Here is a 21,528-nt window from a genome sequence, read left to right on the forward strand (position 1 = left end):
CCTGTAATAGCCGGCGCTCGTGGGGCGGGACATCGCCCCATGAGCCCGCTGCCCGAGGCCTTTGCTGGCCACTCGCCGCAGCCTGCGATGGAGGCGGGCGGGGCCGGTAAGCCGGGCGAGGCTGCCTTTGTAAAGGTAATGAGGGTCTGGCTCGATCAATAATACAAGGTTTATTGACCGCCTGCCTATATGTGGTGGGAGATGCGTGTGAAACAGTTATGGCCGAGCCGATAGGCTCCGGCGTTAACTGAGTGGGGAGAAAACAGCCGTCTTCAGTAAAGAGGTGTTTCCCGCTGTCGCAAGCTCCTCCCTTGCCCCGTAATAGTCGGCGCTCATGGGGCGGGACATCGCCCCATGAGCCCGCTGCCCGAGGCTCTTGCTGGCCGCTCGCCTCCGCCTGCGATGGAGGTGGGCGGGGCTGGTAAGCCGGGCGAGGTTGCCTTCGTAAAGGTAATGAAGGGCTGGCTCAATCAATAATACAAGGTTTATTGAAGGCCTGCCTATATGTGGTGGGAGATGCGTGTGAAACAGTTATGGTCGGGCCGGTGGGCTCCGGCGTTAACTGTGTGGGGAAAAAACAGCCGTCTTTAGTAAAGAGGTGTTTCTCGCTGTCACATGCTTCTCCCTCGCCCCGTAATTGCCTTCGCCGTCGCTTGTGGGGCGGGACATAGCCCCATGAGCCCGCTGCCCGGGGCCTTCGCTGGCCGCTCGCCGCAGCTTGCGATGGAGGCGGGCGGGGCTGGTAAGCCTGGGGGCCAGGAGGAGGAGCTGCCGGCGGCGCCGCGACAGTGTCTGCAGGGGGCCTATGGCGGCGACGGGGGCTTGGAGCGGAGCGCTGCCGCCCGGGTGGAGGCGGAGGGCGGGAGACGTGTCTCCGGAATTTCTCTGCCTCCTCGGAAGCGGCCAGCATGTCATCCACCATAGATGACAGACGGGGCCCAAACAGCACGTCCGGGCTGATGGGGCACTCCAGTAACTGCCGCCTCATTGGCTCAGGGATGCCCGGGGTCTGCTGCAGCCACAGGTTCCTCTGTATGAGGTGCTGCCATGCTGCTGTCCGGGCCGCTGCCACCGCGCCGGTGGAGCAGAGGCAGAGGATGACACCGGTGGTTTTCGCCACGTCGACTGTCGATGAGGGTCAGCCGCCATGGTGGAGATGTTATGCGCCAGCAGGGCGATGTTATTCATAACAGCCTCTTGCTGCATAATACACCGATGCGCTCTGTCTGTAAGCTTGGCCGTCAGCTGGTCTTTGGGAGTTGGGGGTCCTGAGGCATGGGCACCGCAAGGCCAAGGTTTGCGGCTGCCCTGGCGATAATGCCCGGTAGCTCTGCCCCCAAAGCTCAAACCACTGGACGTGAGGTGGCGGCAGAGACGGGCAATGCTGTTGCCCCGGGCCTCTCCGTTCGGAGAGGGGAAGCCGGGGGAGACGCCCCCTCCTCGCCGCGAGTCGTCTGACTCCGAGCTCACAAGGAGAGAGAGGGCATCATCGAGCGGGACAGTAAAGTCGTCGGCCCATTCAGCAATGGCGGCAGTGTCGGCTCTGCGCTGTCTAGGCATAATGCCGACACAGGCAGGGCGGCGAGAGCGCCAAGAAGGCATGTTCATGCCCAAGGCAGCTCTCGCAAACCTCATGGCCGCCATACGGCAAGATGTATGCCGTGTTACATGTCTTGCAGATGCAGTTCGCCGTTGAGTCCATAATATCTATTTATTTACTTCAGTATGCTACAGGATCGTCCTGAAGAAAATGGAAGCAGAACCTCCGCCGGCGCCCACCTATATCTGCAAAATGCGGACGTCTTTGAGGCCCGCGGAAGTAATTGAGGCCAACGCAGTTGGTGGGCGGGGATTACAAATTTTTCAGTGCTACGGCTCACGCCTAGGGATAACCCAATAGCGATAGCCTTAAAAGGCGAAGCCTATACGACATAGAACCGACAAGAAACACTTGCGTCCTATGTCGTATAGGCTATATTTGTTTATAACTGTAAAGCAGAGTGGAGCAGCAGAAGAGTGCTGGGCCAATAACGAAGTGGTCGATGGATCTAAACCATCCTCTGCTAGCCGGATTACCTAAGAACGGATCAATCAATGCAATGAATTGCAATTAAATCCTTAGTCTAGCCTCAATAGATAGCATGAAGTGTTCTACTGACAATATTAGAGATAAATAGCGAGCATTTTAAAACAAATATCCGTTACGAAGATGATTGAGCGTGGGATTGGTAGCGAGACTGGGGTGGATTGAAAAATAAAGAACGAGTATACCTACCTTATTCTTTTGTATTTCAGTCCGTGCTAGTGCTTGGTTGGTCGTTCATTTCTTTGGTCTAATTTCATGTTGTAAATACACGTGTGCCCCAGTAGCCTAATGGATGAAGCACTTCCCTCCTAAGCCTGGATTTGTGGGTTCGAGACACGTCTGGGGTGATTTGTAGCAGAGTGGCGCAGCGGAAGCGTGCTGGGCCCATAACCCAGAGGTCGTTGGATCGAAACAATCCTCTGCTATAAGCAGACCATTTCAAAGTATCAGTCTTAAAATGAATAGCATTCAGAATCAAGAATCTTGTGCTGCAGTACGTGTGGACTACCCGACACGTATTGCCCACATCAGAAGCTGTGATGGCAATTTAAAGATGATTACCACAGAAGATAACAATGCGCAAAGAGCCAGGATTTAGATGTTCACTCTATATTTTGTAAAAAATTAAGCAGAGTGGCGCAGCGGTAGCGTGCTGGGCCCATAACCCAGAGGTAGATGGATCGAAACCATCCTCGGCTATAATCAGACCGTTTCAAAGTTTCAGTCTTAAAATGAATAGCATTCAGAATCAAGAATCTTGTGCTGCAGTACGTGTGGACTACCCGACACGTATTGCCCACATCAGAAGCTGTGATGGCAATTTAAAGATGTTTACAACAAAAGATAACAATGCGCAAAGAGCCAGGAATTATTGTAAATACGCGTGTGCCCCAGTGGCCTAATGGATAAAGCACCTACCTCCTAAGTCTGGATTTGTGGGTTTGTGTCCCGACTGGGGTGATTTATAGCAGAGTGGCGCAGCAGAAGCGTGCTGGGCCCATAACCCCGAGGTCGATGGATCGAGATCATCCACTGCTATGATCAGACCTATTCAATGGTTCAGTCTTAAAATGAATAGCAATTAAAATCAGTATCAAGAATCCTGTGCTGCAGTACGTGTGGACTACCCCACACGTATTGCCCACATCAGAAGCCGTGATGGCAATTTAAAGCTGTTTACCACAAAAAATAACGATGTGCATTGAGCCAGGGTTTAGATGTTGCATCTATATTTTGTAACTGTTGAGTCGAGTGGCGCAGCTGAAGCGTGCTGGGCCCATAACCCAGAGGTCGATGGATCCAAACCATCCTCTGCTATAATCAATTCTTTTCAATGATTCAGTCTTAAAATGAAAAGCATTTGAAATCAGAATCAAGAATCCCGTGCTGCAGTACGTGTGGACTACCCGACACGTATTGCCCACATCAGACGCCGTGATGGCAATTTAAAGATGTTTACCATAAAAAATAACAATGTGCATTGAGCCAGGGTTTAGATTTTGCATCTATATTTTGTAACTGTTAAGCAGAGTGGCGCAGCGGAAGCGTGCTGGGCCCACAATGCAGAGGTCGATGGATCGAAACTTTCTTCTGCTATATTCAGACCGTTTCAAAGTTTCAGTCTTGAAATTTTGAAACGGCAAAGAAATGGGTAAAATAGAAAAAGGCATTTTAGTATTAAAATAGAAAATAAAGGCAAAGTTAAAAAAGCTTTTTAGAAAGTGCAATGTATTTAAGATTTAGCAGAAAGCTATAGCAAACATAAAAGTCTTCAGTCTTGTTTTAAAGGTGCTCAGAGTTCGGGCAAGTCTTAAATCCTCTGGGAGTTTATTCCAGCTATTTGTTGCATAGTAACTAAATCCTGTTTTCCCATGTTTTGTGTTTACTCTGGGGATAATTAACAGATTGGTCTCAGAGGATCTTAGTGGTCTAGAAGGCTGATGTAGTGGAAGCATATCAGTTAAATATTTCGGGCCTAAACCATGTATGGATTTATAGGTTAGCAACATGATTTTAAAATCAATTCTCTGACCTACAGGAAGCCAATGTAACGATTTCAGAATTGGTGTAATATGATCAAATTTTTTGGTCTTTGTTAGAACTCTAGCAGCAGCATTCTGAACAAGCTGAAGCTTCCTCAGAGTTTGTTTTGGGAGACCTGTAAGGAGACCATTGCAGTAGTCAAGCTTACTAGTGATAAAGGCATGTACAAGTTTTTGTAAGTCTTCGGTGGACATGAGCCCTCTAAGTCTTGCTACATTTTTAAGGTGATAATATGCCGATTTTGTAACTGATTTGATGTGACTGTCAAAATGTAAATCTGAATCCATGATAACCCCTAGATTTCTGGCTTTGATTGAGGTTTTCAGGGACAGAGAGTGAAGGTGTTGGGTTACTTTAAGCCTTTCCGTTTTAGAACCAAATACAATTATCTCTGTTTTGTCCTCATTTAGTTGAAGGAAATTTCGGCACATCCATTCCTTCACTTGCTCAATGCACTGGCACAGCAGATCTATGGGCCGATAGTCATTTGGTGATAGCGATACATAGATTTGCGTGTCATCAGCATAGAAATGGGTAAAATAGAAAAAGGCATTTTAGTATTAAAATAGAAAATAAAGGCAAAGTTAAAAAAGCTTTTTAGAAAGTGCAATGTATTTAAGATTTAGCAGAAAGCTATAGCAAACATAAAAGTCTTCAGTCTTGTTTTAAAGGTGCTCAGAGTTCGGGCAAGTCTTAAATCCTCTGGGAGTTTATTCCAGCTATTTGTTGCATAGTAACTAAATCCTGCTTTCCCATGTTTTGTGTTTACTCTGGGGATAATTAACAGATTGGTCTCAGAGGATCTTAGTGGTCTAGAAGGCTGATGTAGTGGAAGCATATCAGTTAAATATTTCGGGCCTAAACTATGTATGGATTTAAAGGTTAGCAACATGATTTTAAAATCAATTCTCTGACCTACAGGAAGCCAATGTAACGATTTCAGAATTGGTGTAATATGATCAAATTTTTTGGTCTTTGTTAGAACTCTAGCAGCAGAATTCTGAACAAGCTGAAGCTTCCTCAGAGTTCGTTTTGGGAGACCTGTAAGGAGACCATTGCAGTAGTCAAGCTTACTAGTGATAAAGGCATGTACAAGTTTTTGTAAGTCTTCGGTGGACATGAGCCCTCTAAGTCTTGCTACATTTTTAAGGTGATAATATGCCGATTTTGTAACTGATTTGATGTGACTGTCAAAATGTAAATCTGAATCCATGATAACCCCTAGATTTCTGGCTTTGATTGAGGTTTTCAGGGACAGAGAGTGAAGGTGTTGGGTTACTTTAAGCCTTTCCGTTTTAGAACCAAATACAATTATCTCTGTTTTGTCCTCATTTAGTTGAAGGAAATTTCGGCACATCCATTCCTTCATTTGCTCAATGCACTGGCACAGCAGATCTATGGGCCGATAGTCATTTGGTGATAGCGATACATAGATTTGCGTGTCATCAGCATAGCAATGATGGTCAATATTGTTATTTTGCATGATTTGCCCTAGTGGGAGCATGTAGATGTTGAATAAAGAGGGTCCTAAGATCGAACCTTGTGGGACTCCACATGTCACGTTGGTTGATTCTGATACAAAGTCGCCAATGGAAACAAAGTAGTTCCTATTTTGTAGGTAGGACCTGAACCAATTTAAGACAGTGCCTGAAAGCCCCACCCAGTTTTCTAACCTTTCCAGAAGTAATGTATGGTCTACAGTGTCGAATGCAGCACTGAAGTCAAGTAGCATTAGTATTGAGGTTTTGCCAGAGTCTGTGTTAAGACGGATGTCGTTTACAACTTTAATAAGGGCGGTCTCAGTGCTGTGCAGAGGTCGAAATCCTGATTGGAAGGTGTCATAGCAACCAGTTAATGCCAGGAAGTGATTTAGTTGCTGGAGGACAACTTTCTCAATGATTTTACTTATGAAGGGTAGATTTGATATTGGTCTGTAGTTGTTAATAATAGAGGCATCTAGGCTCCGCTTTTTTAAAAGGCGTTTAATAACTGCAGTTTTCAAAGCTTTTGGGAAATTGCCTGACTGGAGAGAGTTGTTAACTATCTGCAATATGTCTACTGCTAGGCAGTCGAAAACATTCTTAAAGAGGTTGGTAGGTATAGTATCAAGGCAACAGGTGGATGGCTTTAGTTGTGTCACATTTTCCACAAGATTTTGAGAGTCTATAACATTAAAGCATGCCATCCTTGCCACGTAATTTTTGCCTGAACAGTCCAACATAGTCCAGGGTGGTAGTCCAACATTTTTGTTTGACGTGGAGATATTGATGGCGCGTCTGATACCTTCAATTTTATCAATATAAAAAGCTGCAAACTGCATTTCTGCGTGGAATGGAGATCAGGTGGAATTTCTGTTGGGGGGTTGGTCAGTCTGTCAACAGTTGCAAATAGGGTTTTTGCATTATTAGTGTTGGTTTTAATGATGTTGGAGAAAAATGTTTCTCGAGCATTTTTTAAGTCTAAACTGTAGGCACGGAGGCTCTCTTTATAGATATCATGGTGAATATGAAGTTTTGTTTTACGCCAGATGCGTTCAACCTTCCTGCATTCTTTTTTCTGTGCTGTTACAGAAGCAGCTTTTCTCCAGGGTGCCTTTTGCTTTCCAGAAATCGTTTTAACCTTATAAGGTGCAATGACATCTATGAGTTTCAAAATTTTCAAATTAAAGTTTTCTACAAGATCATCAGCAGAACATGGGTTTAGAGGTGGTAGCAAGGAGATGGCCTTTTTAAAAAGTACAATAGAATCTTCATTGATATACCGTTTTTTGACAGTGTTTGATTTTGTCTGTATGTCGGGAATAAAAGATATGTTAAAGAAAACACAAAAGTCTTCAGACAAGGAAGGATCAGTCACAGAGAGATCAGAAACATTGAGGCCCTTTGTGATAACCAGGTCTAGAGTGTGCCCCTTACAATGAGTAGCCTCTTTCACATGTTGAGACAGTTCAAATGTGTCCAAAATGGCAAAAAGTTTTTTTGCACACTTGTCATTCAAATCATCAGTATGAAAATTGAAGTCACCAGTTATAACTAGAGAGTCAAATTCTGTGGAGATGCTAGACAATAATTCTGTGAAGTCATCGAAAAAAATTGCAGAATATGTGGGTAGCCTGTAAATAATTAATAGGAGAACTCTGGGGGAGCATTTCAATGCAGCACTAAGGTATTCGAACGATGGAAAATCACCAAATAACATCTGTTTCCCCTGAAATACATTTTTAAATATAGCAGCAACCCCTCCACCTCTTTTTCCAGATCTAAATGCATCAAAAAAGTTATAGTTGGGAGGAGCTGTCTCTATCAGAACGGTTGCACTGTTAATTTGTTCCAGCCATGTTTCAGTTAAAAACATAAAATCCAGTTTAGAAGTGGTTATAAAATCATTAACTAAAAATGATTTGTTATTAAGAGACCTCACATTAAGTAGAGCCATCCTGATGGTGTTGTTGATAGGCTTTAAGGTTGTTTTTGGTTTGGAGGCAATAGATATGAGATTTGTGAGGTTAGCAGTGTGTCTAAGTTTCCCTTTGTTTACTCTCTTAGTGGTTACAGCATGAATGCGAGAGTTGCCCTGCATTGACGTAGGCAACCTTGGGTATTAGAGATAAATAGCGAGCATTTTAAAACAAATATCCGTTACGAAGATGATTGAGCGTGGGATTGGTAGCGAGACTGGGGTTGATTGAAAAATTAAGAACGAGTATACCTACCTTATTCTCATGTATTTCAGACCTTGCTAGTGCTTGGTTGGTCATTAATTTCTTTGGTCTAATCTCATGTTGTAAATACACGTGTGCCCCAGTGGCCTAATGGATAAAGCACTTCCCGCCTAAGCCTGGATTTGTGGGTTCGAGACCCGTCTGGGTGATTTGAAGCTGAGTGGTGTAGCAGAAGCGTGCTGGGCCCATAACACAGAGGTCGATGGATCTAAACCATCCTCAGCTATAATCAGAGCATTTCAATGATTCAGTCTTAAAATGAATAGCATTTAAAATCTGAATCAAGAATCCTGTGCTGCAGTACGTGTGGACTACCTCACACGTAATGCCCACATCAGAAGCTGTGATGGCAATTTAAAGATGGTTACCACAAAAAAGCAGAGTGGCGCAGCGGAACCGTGCTGGGCCCATAACCCAGAGGTCGATGGATCGAAACCATCCTCTGCTAGCAGGATTACCTAAAAAAGCATCAATCGATCAATGATATGAATTGCAATTACATTTTTAGTCTAGCCTCAATAGATAGCATGAAGTTTTCTACTCACAATATTAGAGATAAATAGCGAGCATTTTAAAACAAATATCCGTTACGAAGATGATTGAGCGTGGGATTGGTAGCGAGACTGGGGTTGATTGAAAAATTAAGAACGAGTATACCTACCTTATTCTTTTGTATTTCAGTCCTTGCTCGTGCTTGGTTGGTCGTTCATTTCTTTGGTCTAATCTCATGTTGTAAATGCACGTGTGCCCCAGTGGCCTAATGGATAAAGCAATTCCCTCCTAAGCCTGGATTTGTGGGTTTGAGTCCCGTCTGGGGTGATTTGAAGCAGAGTGGTGCAGCGGTAGCGTGCTGGGCCTAAAAACCAGAGTTCGATGGATAGAAACAATCCTCTGCTATAATCAGACCGTTTCAAAGTATCAGTCTTAAAATGAATAGCATTCAGAATCAAGAATCCTGTGCTGCAGTACGTGTGGACTACCTCACACGTAATGCCCACATCAGAAGCTGTGATGGCAATTTAAAGATGTTTACCACAAAAGATAACAATGCGCAAAGAGCCAGGGTTCAGATGTTGACTCGATACTGTGTAATTGTTAAGCAGAGTGGCGCAGCAGAAGTGTGCTTCGCCCAGAGGTCGATAGATCGAAACCATCCTCTGCTAGCAGGATTACCTAATATAGCATCAATGAAATGAATTGCAATGACATTTTTAGTCTAGCCTCAATAGATAGCATGAAGTGTTCTACTCACAATATTAGAGATAAATAGCGAGCATTTTAAAACAAATATCCGTTACGAAGATGATTGAGCGTGGGATTGGTAGCGAGACTGGGGTTGATTGAAAAATTAAGAACGAGTATACCTGGGCTGCAGGAGTTTAGCAAACCTGCTAGCAACATGATAGTTTACGTTGCAGAGTCTAGAATAGCAGATGGGTTAGCTGAACCAGTATCTATTGCACCAATTGTTTCAGAGCGTGTTGTTTTTGTTTCAGAGAGTGTTGTACCTATATGTTCGCTGGTGCGGCCTCGCGCTGTTTCGAGGTGTAAAACCCGCAGGCGAGGGCCGCGACCAGTATGTCCAACTCTGGCGATCCCACTGATCGCCTCAGAGCTGAGTGTTAACCAGACTCCCTCTGAAAATAACCCTGTACCTATATGTACGGTGGTGCGGCCTCGCGCTGTCTCGAGGTGTAAAACCCGCAGACGAGGGCCGCAACCAGTATGTCGAAACCGCGGTATCCCCTTGACCGCTTCAGAGCTGAGTGTTAACCAGACTCCCTCTGAAAATAATAAAAGGGAAGTACTCAGAATAGGGTTCATGAACATAAGGTCGCTTTCATCGAAGGCGCTCTTGGTCCATGATTTAATTATTGATAAAAAGATCGACATACTGGGGCTTTCTGAAACCTGGTTAAAACCAGATGAGTTTCTAGCCTTAAACGAAGCTACTCCACCCCATTACGTCAGCACCCAAGTATCTAGAGAAGTTAAGAAAGGTGGTGGAGTAGCCCTGATATCTAATTCTAAGCTTAATTTAAAGCCGAAGAATAGATATATTTTCAGATCCTTTGAGGTGCTAGCGCTCTGCACCTCAGCTCCTCGAGAAGCAAAACGAGTTCCAGACTCTTTTGTTTTAGCTGTAGTATACCGTCCTCCAGGACCGTATTCAGTTTTTCTGGGTGAGTTTTCTGACTTTGCAGCTGATTTGGCTACATATTCAGACAATATTTTGCTTATTGGGGATTTCAACATTCACGTGAATAACCCGTCTGATGCCCTCACAAGGGCTTTTCTGTCCATTACAGATACGCTTGGCTTCAAACAGCTCGTCCAGCAACCAACCCACATCGGTGGAAACACGTTGGATCTCGTTCTGACCCGCGGTGTTGACATTTCGCAGCTAGTGGTCTCTTCCTACACCTCAGCTTTATCAGACCACTTTTTGCTCACTTTCCAGGTGGTGGTATCCTGCCCCTGCGACGATCAGCAAGCTACTTTCAGCTGTCGCAGCATCACACCTGCAACCATTACAGCTATGGAAGATAAGTTATCTGGTTCACTTGCACCTCTCTGTAACTATAGTGGTTCTGTGGAGTGCCTTACTGATGACCTCAACATTGCCTTGTCTGTTGCCATTGATTCAGTTGCTCCGTACGTAACTAAAAAACGAACATTGAAAAAACCAGCTCCTTGGTTTAATGCAGAAACTCGCATTTTGAAGCGAAATTGCAGGATCCTTGAACGCAAATGGCGCTCGACTAAACTTGAGGTCTTTCATCTTGCATGGCATAATAGTCTGATCACCTATAAGGGTGCGCTGACTATCGCCAGGAACGCCTACTTTTCTAGTATCATTAATTTGAATAGAAATAATCCTAAGTTTCTTTTTGACACGGTGAGGAGTCTCACTCAGAAACAGAATCAGACCGTAGGCTCCTCGATCTCAGCAGGTGAATTCATGGATTTCTTTGAGAATAAGATTCAATCAATTAGAGAGGAAATTGATGCTTACCGGGCGGCTAATCCTACACATCCTGTGGGGCAGGATGGGGTTCTGCCAAATAGGATGGTGAACTCTGACGCAACTCTTTTGGAGTTTAAGGCGATTTCCTTGGTGGAACTTGAAAGGGTGATAAAGGCCTCAAAGCCAACAACTTGTATGTTGGATCCGCTCCCTTCTAGGGTTCTTAAGGATCTTTTTCCAACGGTGGGGCCTGTTATCCTCTTGCTTATGAATCTTTCGTTTTCAACAGGAATTGTTCCTTCCAATTTCAAGGCTGCGGTGTTAAAACCGCTACTCAAAAAGCCTGGCCTAGATCCTGAATTAGTCAGGAACTATCGGCCTATATCGAATCTGCCCTTCTTGTCTAAGGTACAGGAAAGGATTGTAGCAAAGCAAATTGTTGACTATTTGACGAGGAATAATCTCTTCGAACCTTTCCAGTCGGGGTTCAGGAATTTCCACTCAACTGAAACTGCTATTACAAGAGTTGTAAATGACATCCTTCTTGCTTTGGATAAAAATACAAGCACAATGCTTGTGATGTTGGATCTGAGCGCTGCGTTTGATACGATTGACCATAGCACTCTTCTCCACCGTCTTGAACACTATGTTGGTTTCGGTGGTACGGCTCTTGGTTGGCTTGAATCGTACCTCACAGATAGAACCCAATTTGTGCTTCATGAGGGTGCAGAATCGAAGCATTGTAGATTGCGCTTTGGCGTACCACAAGGGTCGGTTCTTGGTCCATTGCTTTTTGCAATGTATATGCTTCCCCTCGGTGACGTTATCCGCGGCTTCGGAATTAGTTTCCATTGCTATGCGGATGACACCCAACTCTACATTCCTGTAGATTCCGGGGATTCTGCCCAGATTCAAAAGGTTGAGTCCTGTTTGGCTGCTGTGAAGGGCTGGATGTCACAAAACTTCCTACAGCTTAATTCTGGGAAGACAGAGCTGATGATTATCGGCTCGAAGCGGGACCGGGAAAAGTTTGAGGATGTCTCTCTGTGGTTGGATGGCTTCGCCATCCCACAGAGTGCATCCGTCAGAAATCTTGGTGTCTTGTTTGACCCTCAACTATGCTTTGATCAGCATATAAGAAGTATAACTAGAATTGCCTTTTTCCATTTGAGAAACATTGCAAGAATCAGATCAATGTTATCTGTAGTGGATGCAGAGACACTGATTCATGCATTTGTCTCGTCAAGACTGGACTATTGCAATGCATTGTTCTCGGGATTACCGAACTCTACTACAAAGAGTCTACAGCTGGTACACAATGCGGCAGCTAGATTGCTGACCAGAACGAGAAAGTTTGATCATATTACACCTATTCTCGCCTCTTTACATTGGCTACCAATAACTTTCAGATCAGACTTTAAGGTGCTATTGCTGACCTATAAAGCCTTGCATGGACTATCTCCATTGTACCTGAAGGACCTGATCATTCCTTATAGTCCTTCTCGGTCTCTCCGGTCTTCGGGAGCCGGCCTTCTTTCATTGCCGAAGGTTAAAAAGAAATCGGCTGGACAGAGAGCGTTTGCCTATCGAGCCCCCTTTTTATGGAATAGGCTGCCATCAGCGATCAGGGAAGCTGACTCTGTGGAGCTATTCAAAGGGAAGCTCAAAACGCACCTCTACAATCTTGCATTTGGAGTGTGAAAACAACAGATGCGTAGTGAAGACTACTCTGTTTGCTTGTGCTTTTCTTATTACATTATACATTCCCACTATGTACTTTTCCGTTCTAATTCACTTTTCTGTCAGTTGTAGCGTGCTGCGGGTGCTGGACTGGATGCCTGGACTCTCCTCATGGATAACCGGCCAGAACCCCATCACCATTTTAATATGATGTACATGTATTTACCTGTATGCCAATTGTGGCAACCATTGCACTCCTGACCATCCCTGGAAGAAGGGATCCCCTACACTGCGTTTCTTCTCAAGATTTCTTCCTTGCTGATTCAAGGGAGTTTTTTCTTGCCCGTGTGGGGGCATGGGTAAAGGGGGGTGTCACAAATATTTGGCCTGTTAAAGCCCTTTGAGACTGTAATGGTGATTAAGGGCTATATAAATAAAATTGAATTGAATTGAATTGAACCTACCTAATTCTTTTGTATTTCAGTCCTTGCTAGTGCTTGGTTGGTCGTTCATTTCGTTGGTCTAGTCTCATGTTGTAAAAACACGTGTGCCCCAGTGCAACCCAGTCGCCAAGAAAAAACGTATACGGTGTACGTTTCCATGAACACTGGATACGTAGCATTTCAACGTAAAAAATTGTGGTTATACCTACAGTATCCACGTGTGCCGCTGTGGAGGCGGGTTTCGGGGTTTGGGTTTCACGGCTTTCGCGGCAAATTGTGGACACGATTGTTTAGGGGGGGGGGGGGGGGGGGGGGGGGAGACTGTTGTTGACCGGGGAGGGGGGGGGGGGGGGGAGACACATTTGTTGAGGGGGGGGGGGACGACACACGATTGTAGGGGGGGGGGGGGGGGGGGGGGGGGTGACACGTTTGTTGAGGGGGGGGGAAACAGGTTTGTAGGGGGGGGGCACGCTCGACAACGAGAGTTGGTTTTTATTGAACGCTCGACAATGAGAGTTGGTATTTATTGAACGAGACTTCAACACGGAACAGCTGCACGAAACAATGGTCACGTCACTCTCGGTGACGGTGTCGACAATAATGAACACACGAACAATGTTAATAGAACAACACACAACCACATAACATCCCGAACCCATTAACCCCACTTAATCCTAACAACAAAACAAGTTAACAAAAGCCCCATTTGTCAACTGAGAACCCCAATTCCCAGAATCCCCCGCGGCTCCGGAACACGGCGTAGCTTATATTAATCTTTATTATCTGAGTGGGAAATGCAATATTTTAGGACAGATACACCATTAAACGCGTTTCTAATGACATTTCTAGCGAGAAATGTACATTTCCCTTACATAATCTTCAGTCAGTGAATGTGTATGATCTTTATTAATCTTTATTATCTGAATGGGAAATGCAATATTTTAGGACCGATTCACCGTTAAACGTGTTTCTAATAACATTTCTAGCGAGAAATATACTTTTTACTTGCATAATCTTCAGTCAGTGATTGTGTCTGATCTTTAGTTTTATAGTTATTAGGATTTGATCGGCTCGCTCGCATGTTTCAACGACGTCAGGTTGCTTTCGCTAAACTAGCAGCTCACGTGCTTCCTGCGTTTGTCTTATTAAACTGTTACTTTATGTAACTTTTAATGATATCATCTTGTTAGAAACACGTATATCTGAGAGCCTACCCAGTCGCCAAAAGCATACCTACGTTGACAGTGTACGTTTCGTGAACACTGGATTACGTCGCATTTCAACATAAAATAGCGTGTTATACACACACACACACGCACGCACACGCACAGACACACACACACAAGCACACACAAGCACACACACGCACGCACAGACACACAGACACACACACACACACACACACACACACGCACACGCACACGCACACACGCACACGGTGCATTTCGCTGCTAAAACAACAACAAAAAAATATTCCCTCAAATATTATTCCTTTCAAAACGTTGGCCAAAATGGCCAATAATATCATTTTTTATTTGGGATGCTTCTAGGACATTTTGGGTGGATTTTGAACGGTATGTGGGGGGCACGTTTTTTGCAGGACCTGGCAACCCTGCGCTGTTGCCCGAGATCTGGATCGGCGTGGTGCCGTCTCCTTTTGACCTTTTGACCCCAGACTTCTGGGGGAATAGCTGAATCAATTCATTAGTCAATCAGAAGCATGTAAATATCTTCCCGGTGGCGTAAGAGGACGAACAAGGTGTCCTTCAACATCTACGCTTCCAGGCGATTGCAACGGTGCCACACATGAGCATATTCGAACATGTTTAATGGTAGTAATTAGCTGTCGAAATTGGAGGCCTTAATCAATACTGAGCAGCTATTGATTTGCTTCCCGATAAAGATTTGTCACAAATGACATGTTATTTAGCATCTACACGTTGAGCTGAGTCCAATGACACCAAGAACGACACTCTAGCTAATGGTAACATGTATTTTACATGGTACACGGGTCTAGGACATGATCTCGGTGTAGCAAGAGGCCGAGCTTGATCTCATTGGACTCAGCTTAACGTGTAGATGCTAATTAACATGTAATTTGTCAAAAAATCTCCATCGGGAAGCAAATCTATAGCTGGTCATTATTGATAAAGGCCTCCAAAATCGACAGCTAATTACTACCCCGAAACATATTCAAATATGATCATGTGTGGCACTGTTGCAATCGTCTCGAAACGTAGATGTCAAAGGACACCTTGTTTGCTCTGTTGCACCACCGGGAAGATATTTTCATACTTCTAATGGATTGATTCATATTTTAAGGTTCTCGGAGTGAGACTTTAAGTGGCTGCAGCAGAAGTGTTGAGACGAAAGATGATATCAAGAGATTTATAGAATATTCCCATTCACATTATGATTCTTCGTCGTAACATCCGACCAAACATCCTTTACATTCACAGAGCGAAGATTATGAAAGTCCAGGCTCAGCAAGTGCTCCATGTCGTTGCACCTGCACCGAGCGGCTCGCTTGCAAGATTTTGGCCTGAAGTTCTTCCCAGACCTATACCCTAACAGTCCAATATGCATATCTGAGAATCAGGCCTCTCTTCAATAATGACAAAATGTAATGAGAGAAATACAGATTCACTTTTTGTTATCTCATAAGCGGCGTGGTGCCGGCTCCTTTTGACCTTTTAACCCCAGACTTCAAAGACGTGGCCACAGGCCAGCGGTGTCTACACACATTAAGCCACAAATGTACACCTCCATCCCGCAAAAAATGGGGCCTAGAAACTAACCTCTGTCTTTTGTACATTGACTGTACTGTTGGAGGTCACGCCCCTTTTCCAGCCTTTTCGAGATAGCTAGGGATGCTAAAATGTTGACACACATTTCCCGGGGCCCCGAGAACGACATATGCAAGATTTGTAGTTGTAGCCCATAGAGAAAAAAAGTTTTCCCAAATGGACTGTCATTTGGACAAAGCCCCTTCAGAAGTGTTGCCTGCGAGACCTAATGGTTCATAATGTGGTGGAAAAAAAGTTTTTGAGATAGGAAGGTCCTACCGCCCTGAAATTTGAATACCATATTCTAGGGCCTAACTGGGACCCCCGCACCGAAATTTGGCCCGGTCGGACCCCGAGTGCAGGAAGGGGGGGCCTGGACTTTCATAATCTTCGCTCTGTGAATGTAAAGGAATCATAATGTGAATGTGAATATTCTATAAATCTCTTGATATCATCTTTCGTCTCAACACTTCTGCTGCAGCCACTTAAAGTCTCACTCCGAGAACCTTAAAATATGAATCAATCCATTAGAAGTATGAAAATATCTTCCCGGTGGTGCAACAGAGCAAAAAAGGTGTCCTTTGACATCTACGTTTCGAGACGATTGCAACAGTGCCACACAGTGGTGTAGTCTACGTGATACGCAGGTATACGCCGTATACCCAGTAGGAACGCACCAGGATTTGTGTATACCCACTTAAAAATGTGCACGGATACGTATCAATCATCTTGTGACAGATCTTTCACTTCTGTGTTCATTTTTCGCAAATACCGGTTGGGTATAACTGCAATAAAATACTTTTAGCAGGGGAAGTTATCTCCTACATTCACCATTCATAAAATTCCCCCTGCGCGCTCGCGCTCTGCCCTGTCTCTGTTACGAAGCATGAAGCTGCCCCTGCATCTCTGCATGTTAGTTGGCGGGCCGAGCTCCTCCTTCTCCCGCTGTGATTAGCAACCCACAAAGATTGAAAGTTAAACGCGGGAACAATTCGCATAAGAGTTAAAACAACTGGATAAAACAATAAAAAACACAACAGAAACACTTAGAGTCCCAGGCTACATGCTACAATAACATTAAACATTACAATATGAAAAGCAAACTACACACACAGGGTCAACTTGCAGCAGCAATTGACCCTGCAGCAGCAGATGCCACTACCAGAGCTACGGAGACTAGCAAAGACACAACAGAAAAGTGTGTGTGTGTGTGTGTGTGTGTGTGTGTGTGTGTGTGTGTGTGTGTGTGTGTGTGTGTGTGTGTGTGTGTGTGTGTGTGTGTGTGTGTGTGTGTGTGTGTGTGTGTGTGTGTGTGTGTGTGTGTCCAGTCCTCCAATATTAATGTGTAAACCACATAACAAGTAGTCAACAGAAGACAATGTTTAAATCCCACTGTATATCTCCTTGTTACTTTTAGATGACAACCCCTGGCCAGCCTTTCGGACTGGGTGTCAGGCATCCTTGGTTAGAGTGGAGGGAAAAAAAGTTTGGTAAATGTCTGCCAACATGCAGTTGGTATACACAATTGAAATTCATAATGTTAATAACTATGCAAACAAGAGTATAGCTAGTTCATGGTCATTTTTAAGGTGCAGTTATTTCACACTTTTACACAATTCAATTACTGTATGGTATGTTAGATAACAACAGTAAGAGCTAAAATTAGAGCAATTGAAAGAGTGAAACAATAGTCTCCTGTCATCTCCTTCTCATGCACTGGTTAGCCATGGTTTGTAAACAGTTAATTAATTATTTTGAGTAGATTTTGTCCTTGTTTAGCATGTGCTATTGCTACTATAGATATACAAAGGACAACTTGTCATTTTTGTGTTATTTTTGTTCATAATGTTATTAAAACTGACAAACCTATTCAGCTTTCCATGATTGTTGATAATCGCTATACTCTTAAATCAGCGGGTTGTAGACCCCTGCGTTGGTGAGTGTGGTGCGACATCCCATAAGCGCCATACACGTACACGTAGCGGTGGGACGGGTTTGTACGAGGCTGGGAGGGAATCATCACAGTATACCCACTGCAATAAAATAGACTACACCACTGGTGCCACACATGATCATATTTGAATATGTTTCGGGGTAGTAATTAGCTGTCGATTTTGGAGGCCTTTATCAATAATGACCAGCTATAGATTTGCTTCCCGATGGAGATTTTTGACAAATTACATGTTAATTAGCATCTACACGTTAAGTTGAGTCCAATGAGATCAAGCTCGGCCTCTTGCTACACCGAGATCATGTCCTAGACCTAGGTGTACCATGTAAAATACATGTTACCATAAGCTAGAGCAGGGGTACTCAAGTAGAAATAATGAGGGGCCACACATTTTTTTTTCAGTGACTCAAGGGGCCGGTCGGTATACGTGTGACTGAGGCCGATATATGCTCTGTTTTAGACGTAATGCGTAAGCACGTAAGATACATAACCCCCCCTTGCGCGGTAAAATATCCCCCCTTACGTGCTTAAGTGCGTCGGCCAAAATTCCTGACTATGCGACTAAAACACTACGGCCCTACGCAGCTCGCAAAGACTGTGATTGGCCAGCTAACCAAATCCTTTCCGGAGTCTCACATTTCCGGTTTTACAGCATAATAGCTCAATTTTTAAAAGGCCGTGACAGAAGCGAATGAAGAATTTTGAAGAAGGAGAAGAAGAAAACACAAGAACGAATTATAATAATTCTAAATATAAACAAGCCAGCGATTTCCACTTCCACGCCCACAGATTTGTTCGTTGCTCCCCCTACTGTTCTGGCGGAGAATCCCCTTGCAACACGCGCAATCCTTAAGGAACCTTAAAGGAACCGTAAATCAAAACTTGTCTAAAACAAGTCCCTTGTGTAAATTACGTGCTTATGTCTCTGCGTCTAAAACGACCCTAAATCGGCCTTGACTGCTGCTGAGATGGACTGTCTGCCTCGAGTTTGGGAGGGCTGGAGCGGTCTGTCGGTCTTTCAAAATAAGAGCGCCCAGCACGATTTTTTTTTTTTTTTTTTTTTTTATAATTAAAAAAACTTTTCAAAACAGCTCGAGGGCCATTAATAGACACCCTGCGGGCCACAAAAGGCCCGCGGGCCGCTACTTGAGTATGACTGAGCTAGAGTGTCGTTCTTGGTGTCATTGGACTCAGCTCAACGTGTAGATGCTAAATAACATGTCATTTGTGACAAATCTTTATCGGGAAGCAAATCAATAGCTGCTCAGTATTGATTAAGGCCTCCAATTTCAACAGCTAATTACTACCATTAAACATGTTCGAATATGCTCATGTGTGGCACCGTTGCAATCGCCTAGATGTTGAAGGACACCTTGGTCGTCCTCTTACGCCACCGGGAAGATATTTACATGCTTCTGATTGACTAATGAATTGATTCAGCTATTCCCCCAGAAGTCTGGGGTCAAAAGGTCAAAAGGAGACGGCACCACGCCGGGGTGGATCTAGATCTCGGGCAACAGCGCAGGGTTGCCAGGTCCTGCAAAAAATGTGCCCCCCACATACCGTTCAAAATCCACCCAAAATGTCCTAGAAGCATCCCAAATAAAAAATGATATTATTGGCCATTTCTGCCAACGTTTTAAAAGTAATAATATTTGAGGGAATATTTTTTTGTTGTTGTTTTAGCAGCGAAATGCACCGTGTGCGTGTGTGCGTGTGTGTGTGTGTGTGTGTCTGTGTGTCTGTGCGTGCGTGTGTGTGCTTGTGTGTGTGTGTCTGTGCGTGTGCGTGCGTGTGTGTGTGTGTGTGTGTGTATAACACGCTATTTTATGTTGAAATGCGACGTAATCCAGTGTTCACGAACGTACACTGTCAACGTAGGTATGCTTTTGGCGACTGGGTTGGCTCTCAGATATACGTGTTTCTAACAAGATGATATCATTAAAAGTTACATAAAGTAACAGTTTAATAAGACAAACGCAGGAAGCACGTGAGCTGCTAGTTTAGCGAAAGCAACCTGACGTCGTTGAAACATGCGAGCGAGCCGATCAAATCCTAATAACTATAAAACTAAAGATCAGACACAATCACTGACTGAAGATTATGCAAGTAAAAAGTATATTTCTCGCTAGAAATGTTATTAGAAACACGTTTAACGGTGAATCGGTCCTAAAATATTGCATTTCCCATTCAGATAATAAAGATTAATAAAGATCATACACATTCACTGACTGAAGATTATGTGAGGAAAATGTACATTTCTCGCTAGAAATGTCATTAGAAACGCGTTTAATGGTGTATCTGTCCTAAAATATTGCATTTCCCATTCAGATGATAAAGATTAATATAAGCTACGCCGTGTTCCGGAGCCGCGGGGGATTCTGGGAATTGGGGTTCTCAGTTGACAAATGGGGCTTTTGTTAACTTGTTTTGTTGTTAGGATTAAGTGGGGTTAATGGGTTCGGGATGTTATGTGGTTGTCTGTTGTTCTATTAACATTGTTCGTGTGTTCATTATTGTCGAAACCGTCACCGAGAGTGACGTGACCATCGTTTCGTGCAGCTGTTCCGTGTTGCAGTCTCGTTCAATAAAAACCAACTCTCGTTGTCGAGCGTTCAATAAAAACCAACTCTCGTTGTCGAGCGTGCCCCCCCCCTACAAACGTGTCTCCCCCCCCTCAACAAACGTGTCCCCCCCCCCCCCCCCCCCACAATCGTGTGTCCCCCCCCCCCCTCAACAAACGTGTCTCCCCCCCCCCCCCCTACAATCGTGTGTCCCCCCCCCCCTCAACAAACGTGTCCCCCCCCCCCCCCCCCCCCCCCCCCCCCCCCCTACACAGCCCCCCCCCCCCCCCCCCCCCCCCCCCTAAACAATCGTGTCCACAATTTGCCGCGAAAGCCGTGAAACCCAAACCCCGAAACCCGCCTCCACAGCGGCACACGTGGATACTGTAGGTATAACACGCTATTTTTTACGTTGAAATGCTACGTATCCAGTGTTCATGGAAACGTACACCGTATACGTTTTTTCTTGGCGACTGGGTTGGTCTGCGGGTAAAAATGGGTAAAAAGGGTATTTGGGTGGGTTTTTCTGCAGATTTCTGGCCATAGAAAGCAATAGAATTTAGTTAAAATTGGGCGGGATTGGGTGCTTCCAGGTGGATTTTGAGCATTTTTGGGCTGGACATCATCAGTCTCACCTGGCAACCGTGCAGTTGCACTAGTGCAAGGCTTGCTGAGGGTTGCTTTCGTGATATAGATGTACGTGCGTATGTCACGCAGCTAAAATGTTGCTTGACCATTTTGTGTCAAAAATTGTCCTACGTACGCAGCTACGCGCCTGTGGCTGCGCTGGATTTAGGAGTCCCAGGAAGGAAACCCAAACGCCGCCGTGTTTGGGTGCATGATAGAGCTTGGATCGGGTTAGATTAAATAATCTCGGATATAAATAACAATAATCGGGTTAAATAACTTCACATGGTGTGTCTGGTGTGTTTCCAGCATTCGTAGCGTTGATCAGCAGAGAAATAGTCCGCCAAGACGTTGAGGTTGCTTGGCAACCAGAGACTCTGTCCATGCAAGTGAACGGAGCGTTCCCTCTTCGTCATAACTATCAAACCAAACATCCTTCACATTCACCGAGCGAACATTATGAAAGTAAAATGCACATTTCTCGCTAAAAATGTTTCCATAAACGCATTTAATGGCGTAACTATGTTACTATTTCCAACCAGAATAAAGAAAGATGTCGGCCGTATGCTTCTGTGCAAGCGTCACTACTCTCTACTATCTCATAATTACGAGATAGTATCTCATAATTACGAGATAATTATCTCATAATTACGAGATAA

At 44.5% G+C, this 21,528-nt stretch overlaps 1 protein-coding gene across 1 annotated transcript; it reads left to right on the top strand.

Moving 5' to 3' along the window:
- The first annotated feature begins 1,600 nt into the window (after positions 1–1,600).
- Positions 1,601–17,709, top strand: LOC115545831 (uncharacterized). The gene is made up of 3 exons (XM_030359279.1): positions 1,601–1,647; positions 9,396–10,360; positions 17,690–17,709. The coding sequence occupies exons 1-3, from the start codon at positions 1,601–1,603 to the stop codon at positions 17,707–17,709; spliced, it is 1,032 nt and encodes a 343-aa protein (XP_030215139.1).
- Positions 17,710–21,528: the final 3,819 nt, after the last annotated feature.

Source organism: Gadus morhua, chromosome 6, assembly GCF_902167405.1.
Source record: "Gadus morhua chromosome 6, gadMor3.0, whole genome shotgun sequence".
Classification (NCBI taxonomy): Eukaryota; Metazoa; Chordata; class Actinopteri; order Gadiformes; family Gadidae; genus Gadus; species Gadus morhua.